Source organism: Amblyomma americanum, chromosome 1 (assembly GCF_052857255.1).
Source record: "Amblyomma americanum isolate KBUSLIRL-KWMA chromosome 1, ASM5285725v1, whole genome shotgun sequence".
Classification (NCBI taxonomy): Eukaryota; Metazoa; Arthropoda; class Arachnida; order Ixodida; family Ixodidae; genus Amblyomma; species Amblyomma americanum.
The window spans coordinates 558458689-558479772 of NC_135497.1; the positions used below are offsets into that span (position 1 = coordinate 558458689).

Consider the following 21084-nt stretch of genomic DNA (forward strand, 5'->3'; position numbering starts at 1 on the left):
AGTCCTCGGGGCGGGAGAAGTCGAAAGCCTCGATGTATGCATCGGTGGAGCCGGCGGCCATGATGCGCCGGTCGGTGAGGTAGGCACCAGCTATGTCGAACCTTCCCTGAGGCTGCAGTGTTGACGTCGAACAAGAATCCCATCCTCGTCGCCATTTTAAGTTGGGTTCATCATAACTTTATTACAAGCTTGGACACGGCCCCAGCCGCGCCAAAAGCACAGTGAAAAGTGACTCAGCAAGCATGCACACACTGGTGTCAGTCCTGTGCGCCATACGCCACCACACGGACTTGAAGAGCAACTGGCACACGCGAAAATCCAGGACACAACAGTCAGCTCACACCATCGCCTGCCAGTTAGTCTCTGATAGTCACTCCAGTGTCACTGTTTGCCAAAAGTGAATGGGAGTTGTTGAGTTGAAATATAGTCCAAGTTATCAGGCAACTCTTTTCTTCTGTAATTGGCAGACAACTGCAGTCACTTTTCAATAGAGCGGCAACAGCGTGAATCACGCTTATGAACTGTAAAAAGTTGTCTTGAGCGGAAGTCTGAGTAGCCTCTTGAATTCAAAGTTTGTTGCCTCTTCAAAGTACCCGTTAAATTGGTGACGGTCGACCGGCCTGTGCCACTTTGCACAACGCAATGGAAAGGACAATATCAAATTCTTCACCACTTTTGAAATTAACAAATTTCATTGCGTATTCACGAGATGCGCCTTTTTGAACAAATGCACAGTGTTCAATACAGCTAGCACAATATCCCGCGCATATCTCGAACGACGTGACAAGCACCAACACACGGTTGCAGCAGACGAACATTTCTGCAATTTTTCACTCGGTTTGGCCACTGCACCGGGAGCACTAGTGTCAGGCTGCACTTATGCCGCAAGAACTGGCGCTGCACTAGCACGGCACATTTGTGAACTAGTGCAGAAAGTGCAACCAAATCGAGGAGACCTGCTGTTGCAGGTCATGCACTGGGCCCATAGTACGCGACATGGCGTCAGAAGTGGCCACAAGTTGGGCTACTACTGCACGAGGCGGATTTAGGGTAGCTAAACGGCGGAACTTATCTCTGATCCGTCCAGGCAACAGTTTGGTCCAAGACCCTTTGCCCAAGCATCTCAATCTAGAAGAGCCGAGCACCAGGCCGGGGGAAATCTTGTACCCACTGAAAAACCGGTGGGTACCCAGCGGCACTGGGGATCGAACCCAGCACTTCCTGAAAGCGAGGTGGATGCTCTGCCACTAGGTCACGCTTCGGTCCACGAGGCAGATTTAGGGTTGCTTGATGGCGGAACAAATCACTGACCCGTCAACGCACCGGTTTGATGCAAGACCCTTTTCCCAAGCATCTCACCCCAGAAGAGCCGAGCACCAAGCCGGGGGAAATCTTGTACCCATTAGAAAACCGGTGGGTACCTGGCAGCACTGGGGATCGAACCCAGCACCTCCCGATTGCGAGGCAGTTGCTCTACCACGTGGCCACCGCGTGACGAAGTGCTTGGTCTCAGTAACAGACGACGCCCCTTCTGCCTGCAACTGCAAGGCCTCATCTTCCAGACTGCAACTGCGTAGTTGCTCACATCTGGCTCGCCAATGCTCGTCATTGCCAGCTACACGCAAGTCATTTGCCTAAATGTCATAGCTGCAGCACTCAGCAGTTGCCATGCCCTTCGAAAAGGATACACAGCAACAAGCCGCTACGCTTGCACCGGCTGCGCTCGCTCCGGCAACCGCATCACGGGCAGGCCTTTCCTTGCGCCAACAGATCGGTTCGACTTCAAAAATGCTGGTTCCTGGTCGACATGGTTAAGCCTATTCGAGGACTACGTATTCACTTCAGGCCTTCACCAAGCGCTGGGAGATGTTGAAGTTTGGACTCTTCTGTATTGCATGGGCCCGGAAGCCAGTCTGCTTCTTGCGGCTTTCGGCCTAGACACATCTCTGAACAACTACATGGCCGTAGTTCAAGGTGCATTTCGTTCACCCCATCAATGAAGTTTACGAGTCGGCGCAGTTTCATTGATGAGTACAGCAACCGGGTAAAACCATGGACAGCTACTACGCAGAACTGTGCAAACTGTAAAAGGTGCAACTACCCTTTCGCTGAAGTCGAAGAACGTGTTGTCCGTGACCACTTCATAGTGGGACTGTGAGATTCCTCGCGCACAGATAAGTTCTGCAGGAACCCTCAGCTGAGCCTCAAGGAGGTGTGGATTCAAGCAAGGCAAGCGGAAGGCACCAAAAATGGAAGAGCAAGCTAGGGACACAGGCTACAGTGCCAGGAGCTCTAAACCTTGATGCGGCCAACTACTGTCAGTACCAGCCGAGACGTGGCAAACACGCCGAGAGGACGGCAGCAAGGCAGAAAGCCACCAGCCAGAATTCGTGCGATTTCTGCCATCGCTCCCCACTACCCGCTCCGAGTGCCTAGCGCACAACTCGCAGTGCAGCTACTGCAAAAAAAGGCCATTTTGCAGATGTTTGTCGTTCTCGAAAGGCAAGACAGGTCAGGATGTCAGCAACTCAGCTGGATACAGTTCACCGTTCGGGCAACGCCAAGTACGTCGAAATCACAGTTGACAGCTACACTGAGGTCTTCAGAGTTGACTTGGGTGCAGAAGTTTCTGCCATATTGTATACCTTCTCAAACCTTCCACAAGCCTTAGACAGAGTCTACAGCATCCTCTCGAGTTCGGGAGAACAGCCTCTTAATGTCCTGGGATCCTTCACAGCGTCTTTGCTATGGAAAGGCAAGTCAGTCATTCAATGCTTGTATGTTGTCAAGGCCCTGTCGGTACCACTATTGGGCTTTCCAGCACTGGAAGCTCTGGGAGTCTTGAAGTTTGTCAACAAAGTCTCTATCAAGCCATCTAATAATCTGTTCAAAGGACTCGGCACTCTTTCCCAAGAGTAAAATACAAGGTATTTCAGTAGAACACGTTCTTGGGCAAGTTGGTTCATAGCTAGAGTAGATGAAGTGCACAAGAACACAGCACACAGGAAAAGAAAGACACAAAACAGGCGCTACTGCAAGACTGTTTTTGACGCCAAACGGATCTTCCACAACCAGGTTATTGAGCTGTTTTATAAGGAAGCGGCTAACTTGATTTTGCCAGGCACCTCTTTCGCTCACTATGCACCTGAAAGGTACACGTTCCTTGTGTGTCTTCGCAGTGAAGAACACATCCAAACTATTGGGCTTGCTGTCCTGAATACCTTTTGCGAGCTTCTGTAATCTGAGTTGTTCACATAAGGAAATTGCCGAGACATTCTTCCTTTCCAAGTTTCTGTTTAGTGGTCTTGGAGTTCTTCTGGATAGCCTGGGCTGCTTTTTCGTTGAACATGGGTGACGGCAAGACGACGAAGCCTCTTTCTTTGTCGGCCTGCATGAGTCGTAGGTCATTGTCCTTGAAAAAATCTACATGTTTCATTGGAGATCGTTGGAGAGGCCCGTTAGTAGGCACCGTCCTGATGAGGCTGTCAACACCGTCGAGCAAGCACCTTTCTTCGTCCTCCACATCGGTTTTGTTGGAAATCCGTCGATTCAGGGAGAGGAGCTCATGTTCCGGAATCCTCGGCTCAAGGCTGTAGTACACTTCGGACCCTTCTTGAGAACTTCAACGATGTCTTCTGGAATGTATGCTCCCCCCAGAATCTGAGGAGCCGTGCCGCCGTCTTGGACTTCTTTGCTTTCTTTGGGTAGGAAAATCAGTATTTTTCCACAAGAATTCTGTGGTCTGCGCTGCTAGTTTCCGCAGAGACTGTAGCTTCATGCCGGCGATGGTCATAGGTTCCAGGGAAAAGCACATTAAATGAAGTCAATCCGAAGATCAGTTTGGCGTCAGGAATGATCTTGCAGAAGCGCCTGTCTCATGTCTTTCTTATCCTGTGTGCTGTGTTTTTATGCGCTTCATCTACTCAAGTAAAATACAAGATATGCCTTCAGCTGGGTGTGGTGCCCTATTTCCTCACTGTGCCACAACGCATTCCTATTTTACTTCGAGAAGTTGTTAAGGCAGAGTTTCAGAAGTTTCAGAAGAAAACAGCATCCGGATTATCACCCTTATCGCTCCGCCGTCGTATTGCCAGCCTGTCTTTATTTCACAAATTCTTCCACAGCCGTATGCACATCGCACCTTATATTTTTCCCCCAGCACGCATATCTCATCGCACCAGCCATCACCTACAAGTTGCCCGTCCACGCTCACGCACCATCACTTTCTCTAATTCCTTCTTTCCTCGTGCAGCCGCAGACTGGAACGGCCTTCCAAACAATGTTGCCATCATCACTTGCCCAAGTCTTTTCGCTGAACATGTAAAAACTTTCCTGTTATTGTGAATCTGTGCTTTCAATTGGTGCCACCCCTTATGTGACACCCCTCTTTTGGGGCCTTTAAGGTAATAAAATGAAATGAAATAAGGAGTGATAGGCAAAGTGGACAAGCCAACGCAGTGGCGCGCAGGTCTTGTGGTCGTCCCTGAAGCTTTCAGGGTCCACAGGCTGTGTGTCGACCTCACAAAGTTGAACAAAGTTATCTTGCGGGAATACTACGACCTACCAACTGTAGGCCAATTTCTTGGCCTTCTGGGAGATGCGAAAATACTCACAAAACTAGATGCAATGTCTGGTTGTTGTAATATCAAGCTTGCAGAAGAATCGCAGGAGTTCACAACCTTCGTCGCGTCTTTCGGGTTTTACTGCTTTTGTCGGATGCCCTTTGGCATCACATCACCACCACAATATTTTCAAAAGCAGATGTCTGCAATTCTGGAAGATCTTGAAGGCACTGTCTGCAGGATTGATGATGTCCTGGTTTTCAGCCTTTCTTTGAAAGAGTATGACGCTCGCCTTCAGCTAGTTTTCACAAGGCTTTCTCAAGCTGGAATCTCCTTGAATAAGGAAAAATGCTGCTTTTGCCACACAGAAGTTTCCTTCTTTGGGGTTAATGTGTCGGCACAAGGCATCCGCTTGGACCTCAGCAAATTCAAGGCAGTGAAGGACATGAGTCCGCCCACAGATGTAGCTAATGTGCTGCGACTCCCACATGCTTCAAAAGCCACAGCCCCTATCAGGGGACTTTTGGGAAGAATGCTGCATGGACATGGTCTCATGAACAAGAATCTGCATTTGCTGCAGTGAAAGACATGCTCACCTCTGACCATTTCATGGCAAAGTGTCATGCTGCTTACCCAATGACCGTCTCTGCAGATACAGGCTCCTTCGGCTTGGATGCTATCCTTCTACAAATGCAACCTTCAGGAGACAGGCGTCCTGTTTAATTCGGTTCATGGCCCTTGATAACAACATAGCAAAGGTGCAGCCAAACCGAAAAGGAGGCTTTAGCTGTTGTGTGGGCCAATGAGAGATTTGACGAGGCCTGTTTTTTGAAGTTAAAACGCATCATCAACCACTAGTCTCACAGTTTGGAAAACTAGACCTAGACGCATTGCCACCTCGCATCCAGTGTTTGCGATTCAAAGTGATGGCATATCAGTTTAACATACGGTACGTCCCAGAACAGATGCTTGCCACAGCTGACACATTGTCATGTGTCCCTACAGAGCTAGCCGATACTGCTCATCCTGTGGACACAATCGAAGTGTTTGCCACAGAGGTCTTGCAAGAGGCTGCAGCAGTAGCAGCTCTACAGACAGAAGATGTCAAGAGGGCGCAAGCACAGGACGGTGAGTGCACCGCATTGATGCCTCTCTGCCAGAGTAGCTTCCCAAGGAAAGACAAGCTTCCATTGCAGCTTGCAAAGTATGCAGCTATCATTGAAGAGCTCTTGGTCTGCAATGGCCTTTTTCTGGAAGGTGCTGGCATGGTTGCACCAGCTGCCTTACGGCCAAGTGTGTTTGCGCTGATTCATGAAGGTCATCAAGGCGTCAACAGATGCAGGTCCCAAGTCCATGGATGTTGTTCTGCCTTGAGTGGTATTCTAGATCAGCCACTTTTCACTCTAGACTGCATACAGTGTTCTCGAGGCCAGAAATTTTTGTGTTCGTCTCCTTGAAGGCTGTCATTTCTACTTTTTCCAGTTTTGATTTTATTTGATCTAGGCGTTCTTGCATGTTTTTTTGACCGTCGAGTATTTCTGTTAGCATTTCTTCAGTTGTAGGCCCGAATGCTCTCTATCACCACAACACATTAAACAAGGAGCAGCGTATAATAACTATGTAGGCACGTTAGCTGCATGAAACGCCGGTCGCTTGTTTTGACTGTAGAAATTCTGACTAGATTGTATTCAATTGGAATGTACCAACTAGCCCGCCAGAAAGTTCTACTATGACTGTAGAAACTGTCACTAACCTGCATGAAAAATACCAGTGGGTTTGACATGATGCTGACAGGTGGCCAGCTGACGTGGCCACTGAAGGAACCTGAAGGTGGTGTGCTTATTATAGCCAGAGTTGCTGATGTCATTGATGCTGACCGTGATAGCATCCAGTGGTCGTCGTTAAGTGCTGGTTTCTGTGTGCAGTCTCCGTGAGAGAACGGTGCCTTGATGACCGGGTGCACAGAAGCTTGAAATTCTCTGTAGGGGGATGGCGTGTCGATGGCTAAGCACGCTGATACTTTACTGTCGCTGCTGACCACTGTGATAAAGATGAAGTGTGGCAAGTGCGCTGCACGCACTCGCGCGCATGGGGGGAGAGAAGACGACGAAGTAGGAGAATACAGATCGGCTCGACCGTATGCTACGTGTACTGTTTCATTGCTAATTATCATTACTACGATACAACATATTTTGGCGACGAGGATGCTGTTTTGATTCGGGACCTTCACGTGGCCTGCTCACCATCCGTCATGAGCTTTTCTGGGCTTCAGCCACCACCACCCTTCCTGCCGACTCCTGGTCGTCCTGCCCTTCCATGGGAGCAATGGGAGCTGGCGTTCCGGAATTACATGCTGGCCTCTGGTGCCTCGACTCTGGGCGCGGACAGGCGGAAGGCCATCCTGCTGAATTGCCTCGGACTGGAAGGTCAGCGCATTTTTTATACATTGGCGCCGCCGTCGTCCACTGCAGCGCCTACAGCTGCGGCTTGCCCCGCCTTGACGAATTTGATGCGGCGATATCCATCCTGTCGGAGCATTACAAATCTTCCGTGAATGTAATCGCCGCACGTCATCGCTTTCGCCGTCGAGTTCAGGCTCCAGGAGAGACAACCGATGAGTACGTCGCTGTCCTTCGCAGCCTTGTCGGCGACTGCGGGTTTGGGACCATGGCGGACGATATGATCAGGGACCAGCTGGTGGAGAAGACCTCGAGTTGCCATCTGCGTGAGCGCCTACTCATGGAAGGCTCCTCCTTGACTCTGTCGCGCGCCATGCTCCTTGCTCGACAGTGTGAGCAAGCTTCCCGGGAAGCCAGGGAATTGGCTGAGGAGGACGCTCCAGTACATCGTGTGAGATGCGAGCGTGGATCGAGACAAACACCACCTCAGGCCCATTGCTGCAAGTCCCAAAGTCAACCATCACAACCTGCTGCTGCAATGCCAGAGCGCATGTGCTACCGCTGCGGTTCTACAACTCACCTAGCGAACAACCCTGCATGCCGAGCCCGCAACCGCAAGTGTCGTCGGTGCGGCAAGGTGGGCCATTTCGACTCTCTCTGCAAGTCGTCCGACCGTCCTGTTCAAGTTCAGCAAGTTGCAGATACTGCTGACACATCGTCGATGCCGGATGGCTCCAGCAGTGCGTCTATTCTCGATGTTGAAAGTAAAAAAAACGGAATTTTCGCCTCAGTCCTGATTGAAGGCAATTTCATCCGCTTCCTGATTGACACCGGCTCATCTGTGTCAATTATTTCTGAAGATCTATACCACCGATTCTTCGCTAAATGTTTCCCGCTTCAATCAACTGCAGTTCAACTATTGGACTATTCTAAGTCTCGGATTATAGTCCAAGGGTGTTTTGTTGCCACAGCAAAGTTACACGACCGTACCGCCTGCATCCTGTTGTACGTTGTCTCGGGAGGCACAACGCTGCTGGGCCTGGATTCCATTGCCGCTCTACAAATGAAGATCAAAGGTGCATCGTTGGAATGTCTTTCCATGACACCTGATACGCCTCTGTTACCTCCTGAGCTACGTCCACACTTCGAACATCTCTTCTCCAAGGAACTCGGAGTTGCTCGTGGCTACGTGCACAAAGTCAGAGTGCAGGATTCCGTTTCTCCTGTTGCTTGCAAGCTCCGACGGCTGCCGTTTGCCATTCGTCAGCAGGTGTCCGAGGAACTCCAGAAGCTTGAAGCTCAAGACATCATTGAACGGGTCGACGCTTCCAAGTGGATTTCACCCATAGTCGTGGCTCGGAAAAAAGGTGGCTCCATCCGAATGTGCGTCGATTTGCGTGAGCCGAACAAGGCTATTGTGGTCGACAGTTTTCCTTTGCCTCAAACGGAAGAACTTCTACATAGCTTGGCCGGGTCACAGCGTTTTTCGAAGTTGGACCTTGCCTCGGCTTACCATCAAGTACCACTTAGCCCTGAGAGTCGGGAATTGACCACATTCATTACCCATGATGGCCTCTTCCGCTTCAAACGAGTGTGTTTCGGCCTTGCTTCGGCGCCTTCGGCTTTTCAGAAGATGATGCACTTAATTTTAAAAGGGTGCAAAGGTGTCCTCTTCTACATCGACGACATCATAGTCCATGGCACCTCCCGACAGGAGCACCTGACCAACCTTCGTGCTGTTCTCGAGCGCCTGTCCCAAGCCGGACTCAAGCTCAACCACAAATGTGTCTTCGATGTTCCGAAGCTCACTTTCTTGGGGCATGTTGTCAGCGGTGAAGGACTGTTTCCGCTTTCTTCTGCCATCGAGGCGATTACGAAGGCTCCGACTCCATCTAACATCAGCGAGCTTCGCTCCCTCCTTGGACTTGCGGGTTTCTACTCCAAGTTTATCCCGCATTACTCCGACGGCGTTGAGCCTATGCGCGCCCTACTTCGAGGCAGCGACTCTGCCTTCACTTGAACTGCTGCTGCGGATTCAAGCTTCAAACTACTGAAGTCCATGTTGACGTCATGTGACGTGTTGCATTTTTTTTATCCTGCCCTTCCCGTGGTCGTAACGACTGACACTTCCGGATATGGCCTTGGGGCAGTGCTTCAGCAAGACAACGGCCATTCCCTGCAAACTGTTGTGTTTGCCTCCCGTACCTTGACACCCCAAGAAAGAAAGTACTCTGTTGGTGAACGTGAGGCCCTAGCTTGCGTTTGGGCGTGCGAACGGTGGCACGTGTATTTGTGGGGCCGGCCTTTTGTTCTACGCACCGACCACAGTGCACTTGTCATTTTGCTGTCGACGAAAGGAACGGGCCATCGGCCGTTGCGAATTTCACGTTGGTCGGCTCGCCTGTTGTGCTACAACTACACTGTAGAGTACCGCAAAGGCAATGACAACTCTGTTGCGGATGCTCTGTCTCGCCTTCCCTTACCGACCACATCGTGCAGTGAGCCCAGTGAGTTCGACGCCAGTGACGACGACTTCATCTGCCTGCTATCGCCAGCCGTGACTCTACAAGAGCTTCAAGAGGCAACCATCAGCGACGCGGCAGTTGCTCAAGCCATTCAGTTTACATCGGCGACATGGCTGGACAAGAAATCCCTACCGGAGAACCTTAGGCCATACTATCTCCTGCGCTCGGAGCTGTCCGTCGTGCAAGGCGTCTTGTACCGAGGTGACAGGCTCGTCGTTCCCGAAAGTTTGCGACGACGCCTCATGGACATCGCGCACGAGTCACACCCCGGGATCAGCCGCACGAAAAGTCGACTGCGAGAGCTCTACTGGTGGCCGCGAATGGACGAGCACGTCGAAGAAATGGTACGGACATGCGTCGTGTGCCAGTCCTGTGACAAATCGGCTCGTCCGGTGGCAGCTCCTCTGCAACCTGTCGCCTTCCCAGGGAAACCTTGGGATAAGGTTGCCATTGATATCGTGGGGCCTTTCGACCAAGCTCCCAGTGGCTGCCGCTTCGCGATTACTCTCATGGATTATTACAGTAAGTGGCCAGAAGTTGTCTTCGCTGATGCCATCACAACTCAAACCGTTCAAGAATTCCTGCTTGGCCTCTTCGCTCGTGAGGGTTACCCTCAAGAGATTGTCTCTGACCACGGACCTCAATTTTCATCGATGGCCATGCAAACTTTCCTCCGCGAACGGGGGACACGCCATTGCTACTCTTCAGTGTACCATCCCCAAGCTAATGGACTCGTTGAACGATTCAATCGAGTGCTTAAGTCCTACATTCAGCTAGCTCTGTGCGAGCGACGCGACCTACGTACAGCGATTGTGGACTACCTCGGTGTCTACCGCTGTACGCCCCATGCCACGACAGGAATTGCACCAGCTGTCCTACTTCATGGCCGGTTGCCCCGCACAAGACTTAACGTCGTAGGACTGCCGGATCAGTCCTTCTCAATGGATCCGACAAAAGCGCTTAAGCTTTTGCGGCAGAGGCTTGACGAGAAACAAGCGCAATACAATTGAGTAAAGCAGAAATTTGGGCAAGTTGGTACGTATCCATTTTGAAACAGCGCAACAAAGACGGGACGTGGAAACTGAGGTGTAAAGACAAACAAGCGCGTCTTTACACCTCAGTTTCCACGTCCCGTCTTTGTTGCGCTGTTTCAAAATGGAAGCGCAATACAAGCTTTATGCGGACCAGCGGAGTGGCGCCCAGTGTCGTGACTTTCAGATTGGCCAGTACGTGCGTGTCCGCAAACCAAATGTGCGAGGCAAACTGTCAGCTCGGTTTTCGGAGCCTCGGAAGGTTGTGGAGCAGCGTGGACCTGCATCTTATCTGCTGGATTATGGGCGAGTGTGGCACTCGTCCAAGTTTTCTGCGGTTCGCCCAGAAGTAGTTCAGCAGCAACTGTCCTCCTCAGCTCCAGCGGCCCTTTTCGCTGATATTTCGCCGCCTATCGACGGCAACCGAATGCCGCCGCCCAGTCCACAGTCCGGAACCGTGGTCCAGGGTCCTTCTTCGGACGCGCCTTCAATCCATATGATGCCAGCCGTTCCGCCCGCTCTGGAATCGGCAGCCGCTCCTCAACCCTCGTGTAGTAAATCCACAGCGGCAACTGCGGCTTCACCTCCTGCGCCCCCTCGCCGAAGTACTCGCAAAAAGAAGCGGCCCGCATGGTTCAAAGACTATGACATCCGCTAGACATTTTTTTTTTTTAAGTGCGGCGGAAATGTGATAAAGATGAAGTGTGGCAAGTGCGCTGCACGCACTCGCGCGCATGGGGGGAGAGAAGACGACGAAGTAGGAGAATACAGATCGGCTCGACCGTATGCTACGTGTACTGTTTCATTGCTAATTATCATTACTACGATACAACAACCACCACTTTGTAGTCAAGCAGGAAGATCTGCATGAAAAATACCAGTGGGTTTGACGTGATACTGACAGGTGGCCAGCTGACGTGCCCACTCCTTTCTTCCTCTTGTTGTATTCGTTCCTCATGTGGTATTTGTACGGCATAACGCAGGATGTCACAGACATGAATTGTTTTAGAGTACTGAGACTGCAGCAAGTATGAATCCCTTTTTGTTGTTGTTGCCATTACTGCATTACGGTGGGTTTTTGAGTCTGCTGCCGTTTGTATGCTTGTGCAGGGTGTGGTGGACCCAGCAAAGGAGACTGAGCGCCTGTCACTGAAGCAGGAAAAGCTGGAAGCGCAGGTTTCCAAATTGAAGGCTGCCATGTGTGCCTCTGACTATGCAACCAAGGTACCGACCGAGGTGCAAGCTGTGAATCTTGACAAGGTGAGTCATGGAAGCAACAGTGCATGTGCTCCCTCTGAGGTGTTGATCTCCTCCGAGACTGTGGGTTTTTAAACCAGGGAAATAGAGGTAAATCAGAAGGTCAGTTGACGATTACAGTCCGCCTGGCATTTGCGTCTCCTGTATCCGGCTTCAGCTGCCAGTTGTCTTCACTCTCCTGTTGTGCTGATCCTTTCTAAGCCACTGAACCTCATACTGGTTTAAACTGGCATTGTTCACTGGACTTGGCAACGGCAAATCAGTCAATTTTTGCTCAAGGACCTGAAGACTCTGGAAATAGAAGACCCCTTTGGAACTAAGAACTCTGATGATGTGATAGCCTTCCTTCAGACTAATAGGAACATTAGGTCTGGTTTTTCCATTGATGTAGAAGATCTTTTTTACTCGGTTTCGCATCGACATCTCTTTTCTGCAGTGCGTGATTGCATTGATAGGAATGGAGCCACGACTTTTCAAAACGCTTCTGGTTTGAATGTGGACAACTTCATGTCATTACTTGAGTTTTATCTGAAGGCCACTTTTATTGATTTCAATGACCAAACGTATCTACAAAAAAAAGGGCATTTGCATTGGCTCGTGTGTCGCCCCGGTACTTTGTAATATATTTTTATCTGAAATTGACCGCTCCTTGAGTGAAGCACTTGACACGGATTGTATAGTCCACGTTTTTAGATATGTAGACGATTACCTGGTCTTGTTGGCAGATAGCGATTTTAGTTTTGACGAAGTAGTAGCTGATGTTTTAGGTACGTTTGGTCGAAACAGCATGGGCCTCACCTTCACTCATGAACTGCCTAGCAGTAATAACCAATTGCAGTTTTTAGACCTCATCCTAACCTTTCACCCTTCACATGTTTGCTGGTGATACTGTCCACGTGCCAAGAAAGATTTGTTGCCATTTCATTCAAACCATTCTAAGACCGTTAAGAGGGCTATCACTTCCCAGTGCCTAGCGTCCGCACTAAAGAAGTCCTGCCACCATGCCATGCACGCCAGCTTTGCATCTCAGGTGTCCAGGTTGCAGAATGCAGGCTTCCCGGCTCCCCTGGTCCTCTCCGTGACGCAGACCTTGCTGAAAACGCTGAAGGGCAGCAATGAAAACAACAGACCTCAAGAAAAAAGGCTGGAAAGGCCGGAAGTTGTACTGTACGTACACCACACCTCTCATAATCTCAAGAAGGTGGCCAATAAGTACGGCGTCAACGTGGTATTTTCAGCGCCGCGAAAACTAGCCGGAATGTGCTCACGTATTGGGAGAAAGGAAATGCAAGAGTGCGCCATCAGACACGGAACGCCACTTGTTGGCTGCAAGAAAGGAGTGGTGTACGAGTTCCCGCTTACATGCGGGAAGGTGTACGTTGGACAGACCGGCCGGTGTCTTAATGAGCGCCTGCTTGAACACAAGAATTCATTGAATAAGAAAGGAGCCCATCTTCCAGACCACTGCCAAGCATGCTCGAAAGAGAAACATATAGTCTGCAAGCCCCGACTGCCTGAATGCAAAGTGCTACTGAAAAGCCGAGATAAGACCGAACGTGAGCTCGTGGAAGCCTTTTATATCAAGAAACGAGGTGACAATTGCATCAGTGATACCTCGGTTATTATCCGGCACAGTGAAATGATGTTTCTTGAGGCATATCTGTGAAAGGTAGATGTTTGTCAAATTGAGATTAAGAGCATGGATAAGGTCAGAGGCTATATATATGCTCTTCCCTGAATAAACCCTGTTGAAAGTGTAGCGTTCGTCCTGTTCCCTTCCTCGTCCGTGTTGGCAGTTTGCGCTCTTATGTCTTTCACTTCCGTAGAGTCTCTTAATGATTGATTGGCTCCACGTAGGTACAGCTGGAGAAAGACAGGACACTGCACATAGTATAGGTGCATGGCTAAAAGAAAGCGGGCATAAAGACCAAGCAGACCAATTTTTATAGGTGGATGATGACCCAAGACAAGAGCTCTCCTGGGGCATTCCTGCATTTTACATTGACATGCTTTTTTTGCTTTATTATTTCAGGTGCACCAGATTGAAGGGGAGCTTGTGAGGATTGCCGAATCGATCTCTGCACTGAAGCTGATGAATTGATAGTTTTCATAGCTGGCTTGCTAAAATAAGGAAATTCCTAGCCTTAATGGCGTTGCCGTTGCCTGTGTTACGAGTGCTCTCGCAGAGCTGGATTTTGGTACTATTTAAATAAAACCTTCTTTTCTGGAAAGTAGTGCTCATTGTGTGCTTGATTTTTTCTGCTTTGTCCTCAGCTCTAAATGTAAAGGAAGTTTAGTCATGTTCCTCACTCTATGTAGTCTCCACAGTCTGGTATTTAGGGCTGCACAGGTGCTTAAGGTTCTGACTACAAATCAGATTTTTTTCTTTGATAGCTTATCTCATGGTTGAAGAAGGAAACCAGCGCAAAAGACGAAGACACAGGAACAAGGAACACAGGACACCGCTGGACTATCGACTGTATTTATTTCAGAAACGATCACATTTATACCCTTCAGTTATCAAGCAAGCTTGCGCACACATGACAGATTAACAAGACAAGGTAAATAGCAGCATCACATACAACCGCGTGAGTTCATAAATCTAATTTCTTTATCAAATAGGCTAACCGTCGTGTCACTTACACATAGATGTCTTTGATTAACGATATGGTATGCCTCTAGAATTTCACGTTGGCTCTTAGTTTTACCGCGTCCAAAAATCGTAGTCTTCTTGAAGAGCGGAATGCATTTGTGCTTTCTGCAATGTTTTGGCAAATTCGCCCCGTCATCATGGGCTTATCTCAGCATTGTGCTTCATATGCTGACAATATCACTATTTCATTATGTGATAAATTCACTGCGGACCTAAGCGACAAACTGAGTGCCTTGCTCAGAAAAGTAGTGGAATGGTGTTGCAATAACAATTAAATCATTAATCCTTCAAAAACTGAGCTCATGGCTTTTAGGTCCAGTAAACAAAAAAAATCTTACCTCTAACTCCTGTTTTACACCTTGATTCCCACCTTATTCTCCTTGTGACCAGGTATCTTTTCCAGGTATTCAATTCGACACACACCTGAAGTTTAACTTGAGCATTGCTCATCTAAAAAAAATGCATTTGACTTAACAGCACTTATTTTTTACACCTGGCACATTGCTATCTCTCTGCTTCTGACCGTGGCGCTGGCCGAGTGGTTGAGCATTCGTCTCGCATGCGGGAGGTGCGGGGGACAAGCTTTCCCCTGGACTGGTGCTCAGCTTAGCATGGGTGAAATGCTTGGGAAATGGGTCTTTGACCCCACCTTGAGTAATCGAAAATAAATTGTGCCATGGCGCTCTTTGGCCATAGATGTCCTTGCGCCATAAAAATCCATACTCATCATCATCATCTCCCTGCTTCCACTGAGTGAATTCTTATCCCACATATGACATTTTTGCCTGTCACATATCTTCTCCGCCAAAATGAGTTACTGCACCCAGGTAATATTCATAAAATATAACTCACAATTAAGTTTTGCAAAATACGCAGTGTGAGAAATATTTCTACAACATATATTAATGTGCAAAAGGAAAACTGATTTGTGAAGACTGCAGGGCATAGAGTTTCTTACTATTAACTAGAGGGAAAGCTGGCGCCCCCCCCGCCTATGGGAGTTTGCATGGAGCTTCCTCGAGACCACCTCAGCCACCATGGGCGCTCTAGGGTTCATGGGGCGGAGAGCTATCGACTGCAGAATCACAACTTTTGGCCAAAAAATAATGAAAAAACAAACGTCCGATAATCAAGAATGTCTTAACATTCAATATCCCGTCTATAAATTGCAACAAACGAGCATAAAAGCATGTAAATGTAAAGTTTGCCCAAAATAAGCGATGGCTTGCTCTCCTGTTGGCCAAGTACTGCACACCACAAAAACCAATATTTCGTGTTAACAGATGCATCTTAAAAAAAATAAGTTTACAAAAAAAATATCGTTTGAACACTTTAAAGGTTTTTTAATGGGACTTCGAAAACCAAAAACCTTTGATTAGCGTCGTGTGCTGTTGCATTTTCGCTACTATGGCTTTTGCGCACTGTGTTTGCGCCAAAGTCGTCTGCGCAGTGAATGGAATGGAACATCTCAGCAACGCTGTGGTGTCGTGTCTTTCTTCGTCCTTGTCTCTGTTCGCACTGTATCGCATAAGGAATTACCAACTAGCCCGATCTGCCACTCTTGCAAGCCACTCTGTGTTCCTGAAAAAAAAAACAAAAAACAACTGTCCCGAACCAAGTAGCTCATCACCCCATGATCCTTTGAGTGCCCATGGTGGCTGAGGTGCAGCGCCGCCAGCTTTCCCTCTAGTTAGTAATAAGAAACTCTATGTTGCAGGGGGACACTGTGCCTGGTGCCAATCAACGGTTTTGTTGTGGAATTGAAATCATTTATGGAAATCAATGCCAACAGACACACATACATCAGACACGAGAAACGTTACAAATTCAGACTAGCGCAATATGTACATACATCCAGAGAACACACTTCTGCTCCAACTTATATAACCCCTTTATGGGGCTCTCATGCTGGGGCCAGAGGCGCTTGTTCACTGAGCGCAGTTATTTAATTTAATTTTGACCGCAGTGGTGATGGAGATGATGAAAACACTTTAGTAGGATAACACCTGTTTTTGGGCTAGTTGGTGCATACTTGAATTAGAGAAAACCTAGCGCCGAAACCATGCCCCAGAGTTTAACTTTTTAGATTCAGTTATCATGTAATTTTTCTTTTTCTTGTGTAATTTTTGGCTGTCTGCCCGCTTCTGCGAAGCGATGTTGCCTTTATTCATTTTCTCCTCCTTGTCACCTTTCTCTCCCCTTGAAGCTTCACTCTATATAAGCAGCATCCTGACTTCAATAAAATTGAGTTGTCAGTATAGCGCTTGTGTCTCGTCGTCGTTCGTCCTTGTGGTTTGCATGGTTCTGGCGCTACGTCTTCTCTAATTCAATGCCATATTACGTACCGCTCTCATTACTAAAACGCGACCAAAAAGCTCACAATGCTGCCATATTGCCCCGCTCCTATTGGTCGGCGTTGGCCGGCGCACATATTACATTTACTAAATTTTTGCGTCACCGCGGCGGCTGCTATTTACGTAGTGAACACGGCTGAAGTGATGACGTTGCGCACCTAATTATGCGGGCTGGAACTTGACAGCGAAAAAGGTAGCACCTAAACCGCCCACAATCTTTGTGAGCGAAAATGGCGGCTGTTTACAGCGTCTAATACGTGGGTGGCCGTGCGAGCAACGGTCTAGGAGGGTGCATGAAGACGATTTTGACGCGCGGGATGAGTTATTTCGACACTTCGACTTAGGAAGGAGACTTAGCAGTGGCTGTGCGATGAACTCGCTGTTGAACTCTGAGGTGTGTGGGTAAGCGCGCTGTCAGTGGAGCTGCAGGTGCTGTGCACGCTGCGCTTCTTCGCCACTGGTGGGTGTCAAGGCACCGTAGGAAATGAAGCAAACGTCGGCGTAGTCCTATTGACTGTTAGCAAGTGTTTGCGGTGGGTGCGGGGCCCAATGTCAACGTTGGGTCACAGAAGGGGTGTGTTCACTTTCCGGGGAGACCCGAAGAGAAGGCGGTGGCTAAGGAGGGCTTCCTTTGCTTAACCTTTTGCCGCGGCAGCATCGCCGGCGTTGCCGGGTGTGTCGATTGCACACTCATCGCCATCAGCGAGGCAGTGCTATGAACAAGCCACAAAGGGTTCGCAACGTAGTGAGTAGACCTCGGCCACTCGTTTTGACCGCATGAGTTCGGCTGCAAGTGCGGACCTCGGCAACGGGAGTAAGTTCGTGCTGTGCATGTTTTTTCTCAGATCTGTGGCGTGAACATGTGCATTCTGGCCGCGGACATGCGCTGACCCAGATCTGGCGGCACTCTAAGGCTGAGGCAGGCCTGCTGGACAATGGCGAGTTTTTTTCTGGGTAATGGGTAACAGAAAAAAAAGCCGCGTCAACCTTCGGGCCACCTCCGTCGCATATATTGAGCTTTAGCACTATGCTTTTACCCGGATCTGCTAAAGCTACAAGAATCAGTCTGGCTAGTTACACCTATGCAATCAGATTACAGTATGATAGTGTATTGTCACCCTTTTTGTTTATAATTATAGCAGAAACACAGGACACATATAACATTTTTTAAATACATGGTATTTCCTGTCTAAGAAACCAAGACAAAATGCACCTGACGGCCCTTGTGTCGTGCAGGCAGTCATAGCACATCATTTATAACAGTATAATGGTAAAGGTCTCGCCTTACAGCAGTGCTCACTTATACACCTCAATCATGCGTTGTTTGGCTGTGGGCTACTTAGCACGAATCTCTATTTTATAGTTGAGCTTCCTGTAATGCTGTTGAGATCACCGAGAAAGGACAGCTTAGCTGCGTCATTTTTTGTTATGCAGGAAACAATTTCTACCCACTGGAGCCATGGCTGCCTGCACCAGTGGTGTGGCATCACAGACCCAGCTCAGCAGAAGGCCTGTGCAACACGCCACATGCTTTCAAGCAGTTTGTGGTTGAGTGTTGCGTCAGTGCGCCGAAGAGCCCTGCCAGTGGGAGTGGATAGTTGGCATCATCACCGCACGTGCTGCACTTCATAGCCTCTGTCTGGATGCCCCCATGTCAGCAGAGGGACTCGCTCCGCACCTCCCGAGCAGCCTGCGCTCTACACACCATCTCATACATAGCTACTTGGTGCGACCAACTCCACCATGATGTCCGCGGCGTGACTCACCAACTCCCAGAGGACTGCCGTGCAGATGCGATGGATTCCCATCTCCTGCACCTATGGGAGGCCAAGGCGGGTCTCGAATGGAGGTGGCGGCATCAGCGCTGGAATAGGCATCAGCGCAGGAACTCCTCGAGGAGCTTCGTGATATCTACTTCCCCGCATATCCCTCCGCAGACCACCCTGACTACACAGATTCCCCCAACGACCTTTTCGACCAACCAATCACCGAGGCAGAAGTGAGGGCAGAATTTCAGCGCCTCAACGCGTCCTCAGCTCCTGGCCCTGACGAAGTGCACAACAAGGCACTCTGCAACCTCGATTCCCCCTCCGTCAAAGCCCTAACCAACTACTTCAATGAATCCTGGCTACGCGGCGCCCTCCCACCTCAGTGGAAAGACGCCAAAGTAGTCTTTATTCCCAAATCCGGCAAACCACTTCTCCCCGCTAACCCCGCTAACCTCCGTCCCATCTCTCTTACGTCGCGTGTGGGCAAGCTCATGGAGCGCGTTCTCCAGACCCTGCTCAGCCGGTATTTGGAGAACAACAACCTTATGCTTTCGTGCATGTTTGGTTTCCGCCCAGGCTTGTCCACCCAGGACGTCTTTCTACAACTCAAGCACCACATCCTTGACTCCCCCGCGCGCGACACCAAGGCTATCCTCGGCGTCGACCTAACAAAAGCTTTCGATAACGTTACCCACGCAGCCATCCTAGGCCTCCACGCCCTAGGCGTAGGACCGTGGATGTACAATTACGTCCGCGATTTCCTCTCCGAACGAACATCCACACTCACCATGGGCGACCACCGGCTGTCCGGTGTCTCACTGGGAGCGCAGGAAACCCCTCGGTGCTGTACTGTCTCCTATTCTCTTTAATATAACCCTTCTCCAACTCCCCCACCAACTCGCCATAATATACATTTCAGCCCCTATGCTGACGACATCACTATCTGGGCTAATCGAGGCAGTGATGCCAACATGGAACACAACCTACAGTCGGCCCTCAACATCATCGACTCATACACTCGCACGCGTGGCCTAGCCTGCTCCCCTTCCAAATCAGAACTCTTCTTCGACCGCCCCAGGCCGCACGACCCCGCCAACCCTCCCATCTCACTCACTCTAGGAAACCAACCACCCCATTCTCCAAGATTAGCATCCTGGGCCTCGTCCTTCACTCCCATGGCGCGCGTGGCAGCGCTCCTCAGGAGCTGCACGAAGGTTGCCCTCCGCCTACCCCCCAGCACCTCTACTTCCCGGCTCCTCAACCTCGGTACCCACAACACGTTTGAGGAGCTGGCAGAAGCCACCCCAACAGCACAGCTGACTCACCTGTCGGGTACCGCAGCAGGCCGCACTCTACTCTGTCAGCTAGGCATCACCCCGATTACCCATGTTTACACATCTTTGTCTATCAGTGAAGATGTTCTAGTCATTCAGCAGTCATTGTAGGCACTGCACCTTACTATATTTCTTATGCATTGTTGTACAGTGGTCTCCTTGCAGTAGGCACAGCTTTTAGCACAGAGTGAAACCCCTAGTCACATACCATGAAGCTAAAAGCTTAACTTTGGTATTTAGAAATCTATATGTGTCAAAATGTTTTCTAGCCCTGAAAATGCATTATGTAAACTGTACCATGCAGTAATTATTGTACAAGTAGCCTCTTTATGAAAGAAAACGGGCACTTTGAACTCAATTTTTAAAAATTCTTTTTCTTAACTGCACTTGGAGATGCCATGTAGTAATGTATATCAAGTTAAAGTATGCTTGTGTGTACACTGCCTTTTCTGCAGTAGAAACACTCGTGTCAAATGCTGTGCCTAAAAAAAATAAATGCACTTATTGAATGTATGATGCAATAAAAAAAAGCTTTGGTGGTGCTTTTTGATTGCAACAAGCATCACAAATATTTCGTGCCTTACTCCAGCACTAAATTTTTTGTTTATGCATGTTCGTCACGTGGGTAATGACCACAGGCACTCCACCAAGCTGGAGTGATAGCATGGAATGGGCAGGTGGGCTGAATTAGGCATTGGCAAAAGTGAGTGCACAATGACGCTTTTCATATAATGAGGAGCTGTTTCAACACCTTTTCCGCCTTCAGCAAGAGAGTGTGCAACACGCTGCTGAGTGACTGGGAGGTATACTGGCAAACAGACCGTCAATGAAGTGGCAGCCGATAGGGGCGCTTGTCACTGCAGGCTTCTGGCCGCACATAGGTTGGCCAAGGGCACAACCACATCACACACTTGCAAACGTGTGTTGTGCACTGACATGGGGCAATGGCAGTGGCAACAGGATTAGTGACTGATATGACTCGCCACGCTAGCGTGGTGAGTCGTTGCTAGATGCTAGAGTTTCCACTGCAACTGTCGCTACACCATCCCTAGGTACGCCTGCCTCTGGAGACTGGGTCCTACAGAGGCTGAAAATACAGTAGCGCATTGCTCATCCCAGGAGGTAGGTGAGGAGGGATCCTGTCTCTATGAGATAGCCACCATTTAGAGGTAGCCGTTGTTATCGGGGTCAGTGGCAGTG

General features: G+C 49.3%; 1 protein-coding gene and 1 pseudogene across 1 annotated transcript in view; both read left to right on the plus strand.

Annotated features, from left to right (window-relative positions):
* The window catches only part of ValRS (Valyl-tRNA synthetase), a 359853-nt gene extending 345845 nt beyond the window's left edge, over positions 1–14008 (plus strand). Inside the window, exons 25-26 of the mRNA XM_077651139.1 lie at positions 11628–11777; positions 13807–14008. Coding sequence (XP_077507265.1) covers positions 11628–11777; positions 13807–13875 — 219 coding nt within the window. The 3' untranslated portion in view covers positions 13876–14008. The remainder of the gene's footprint in view (positions 1–11627; positions 11778–13806) is intronic.
* On the plus strand, positions 1599–2266 carry LOC144113441 (uncharacterized; annotated as a pseudogene).
* Positions 14009–21084: the final 7076 nt, after the last annotated feature.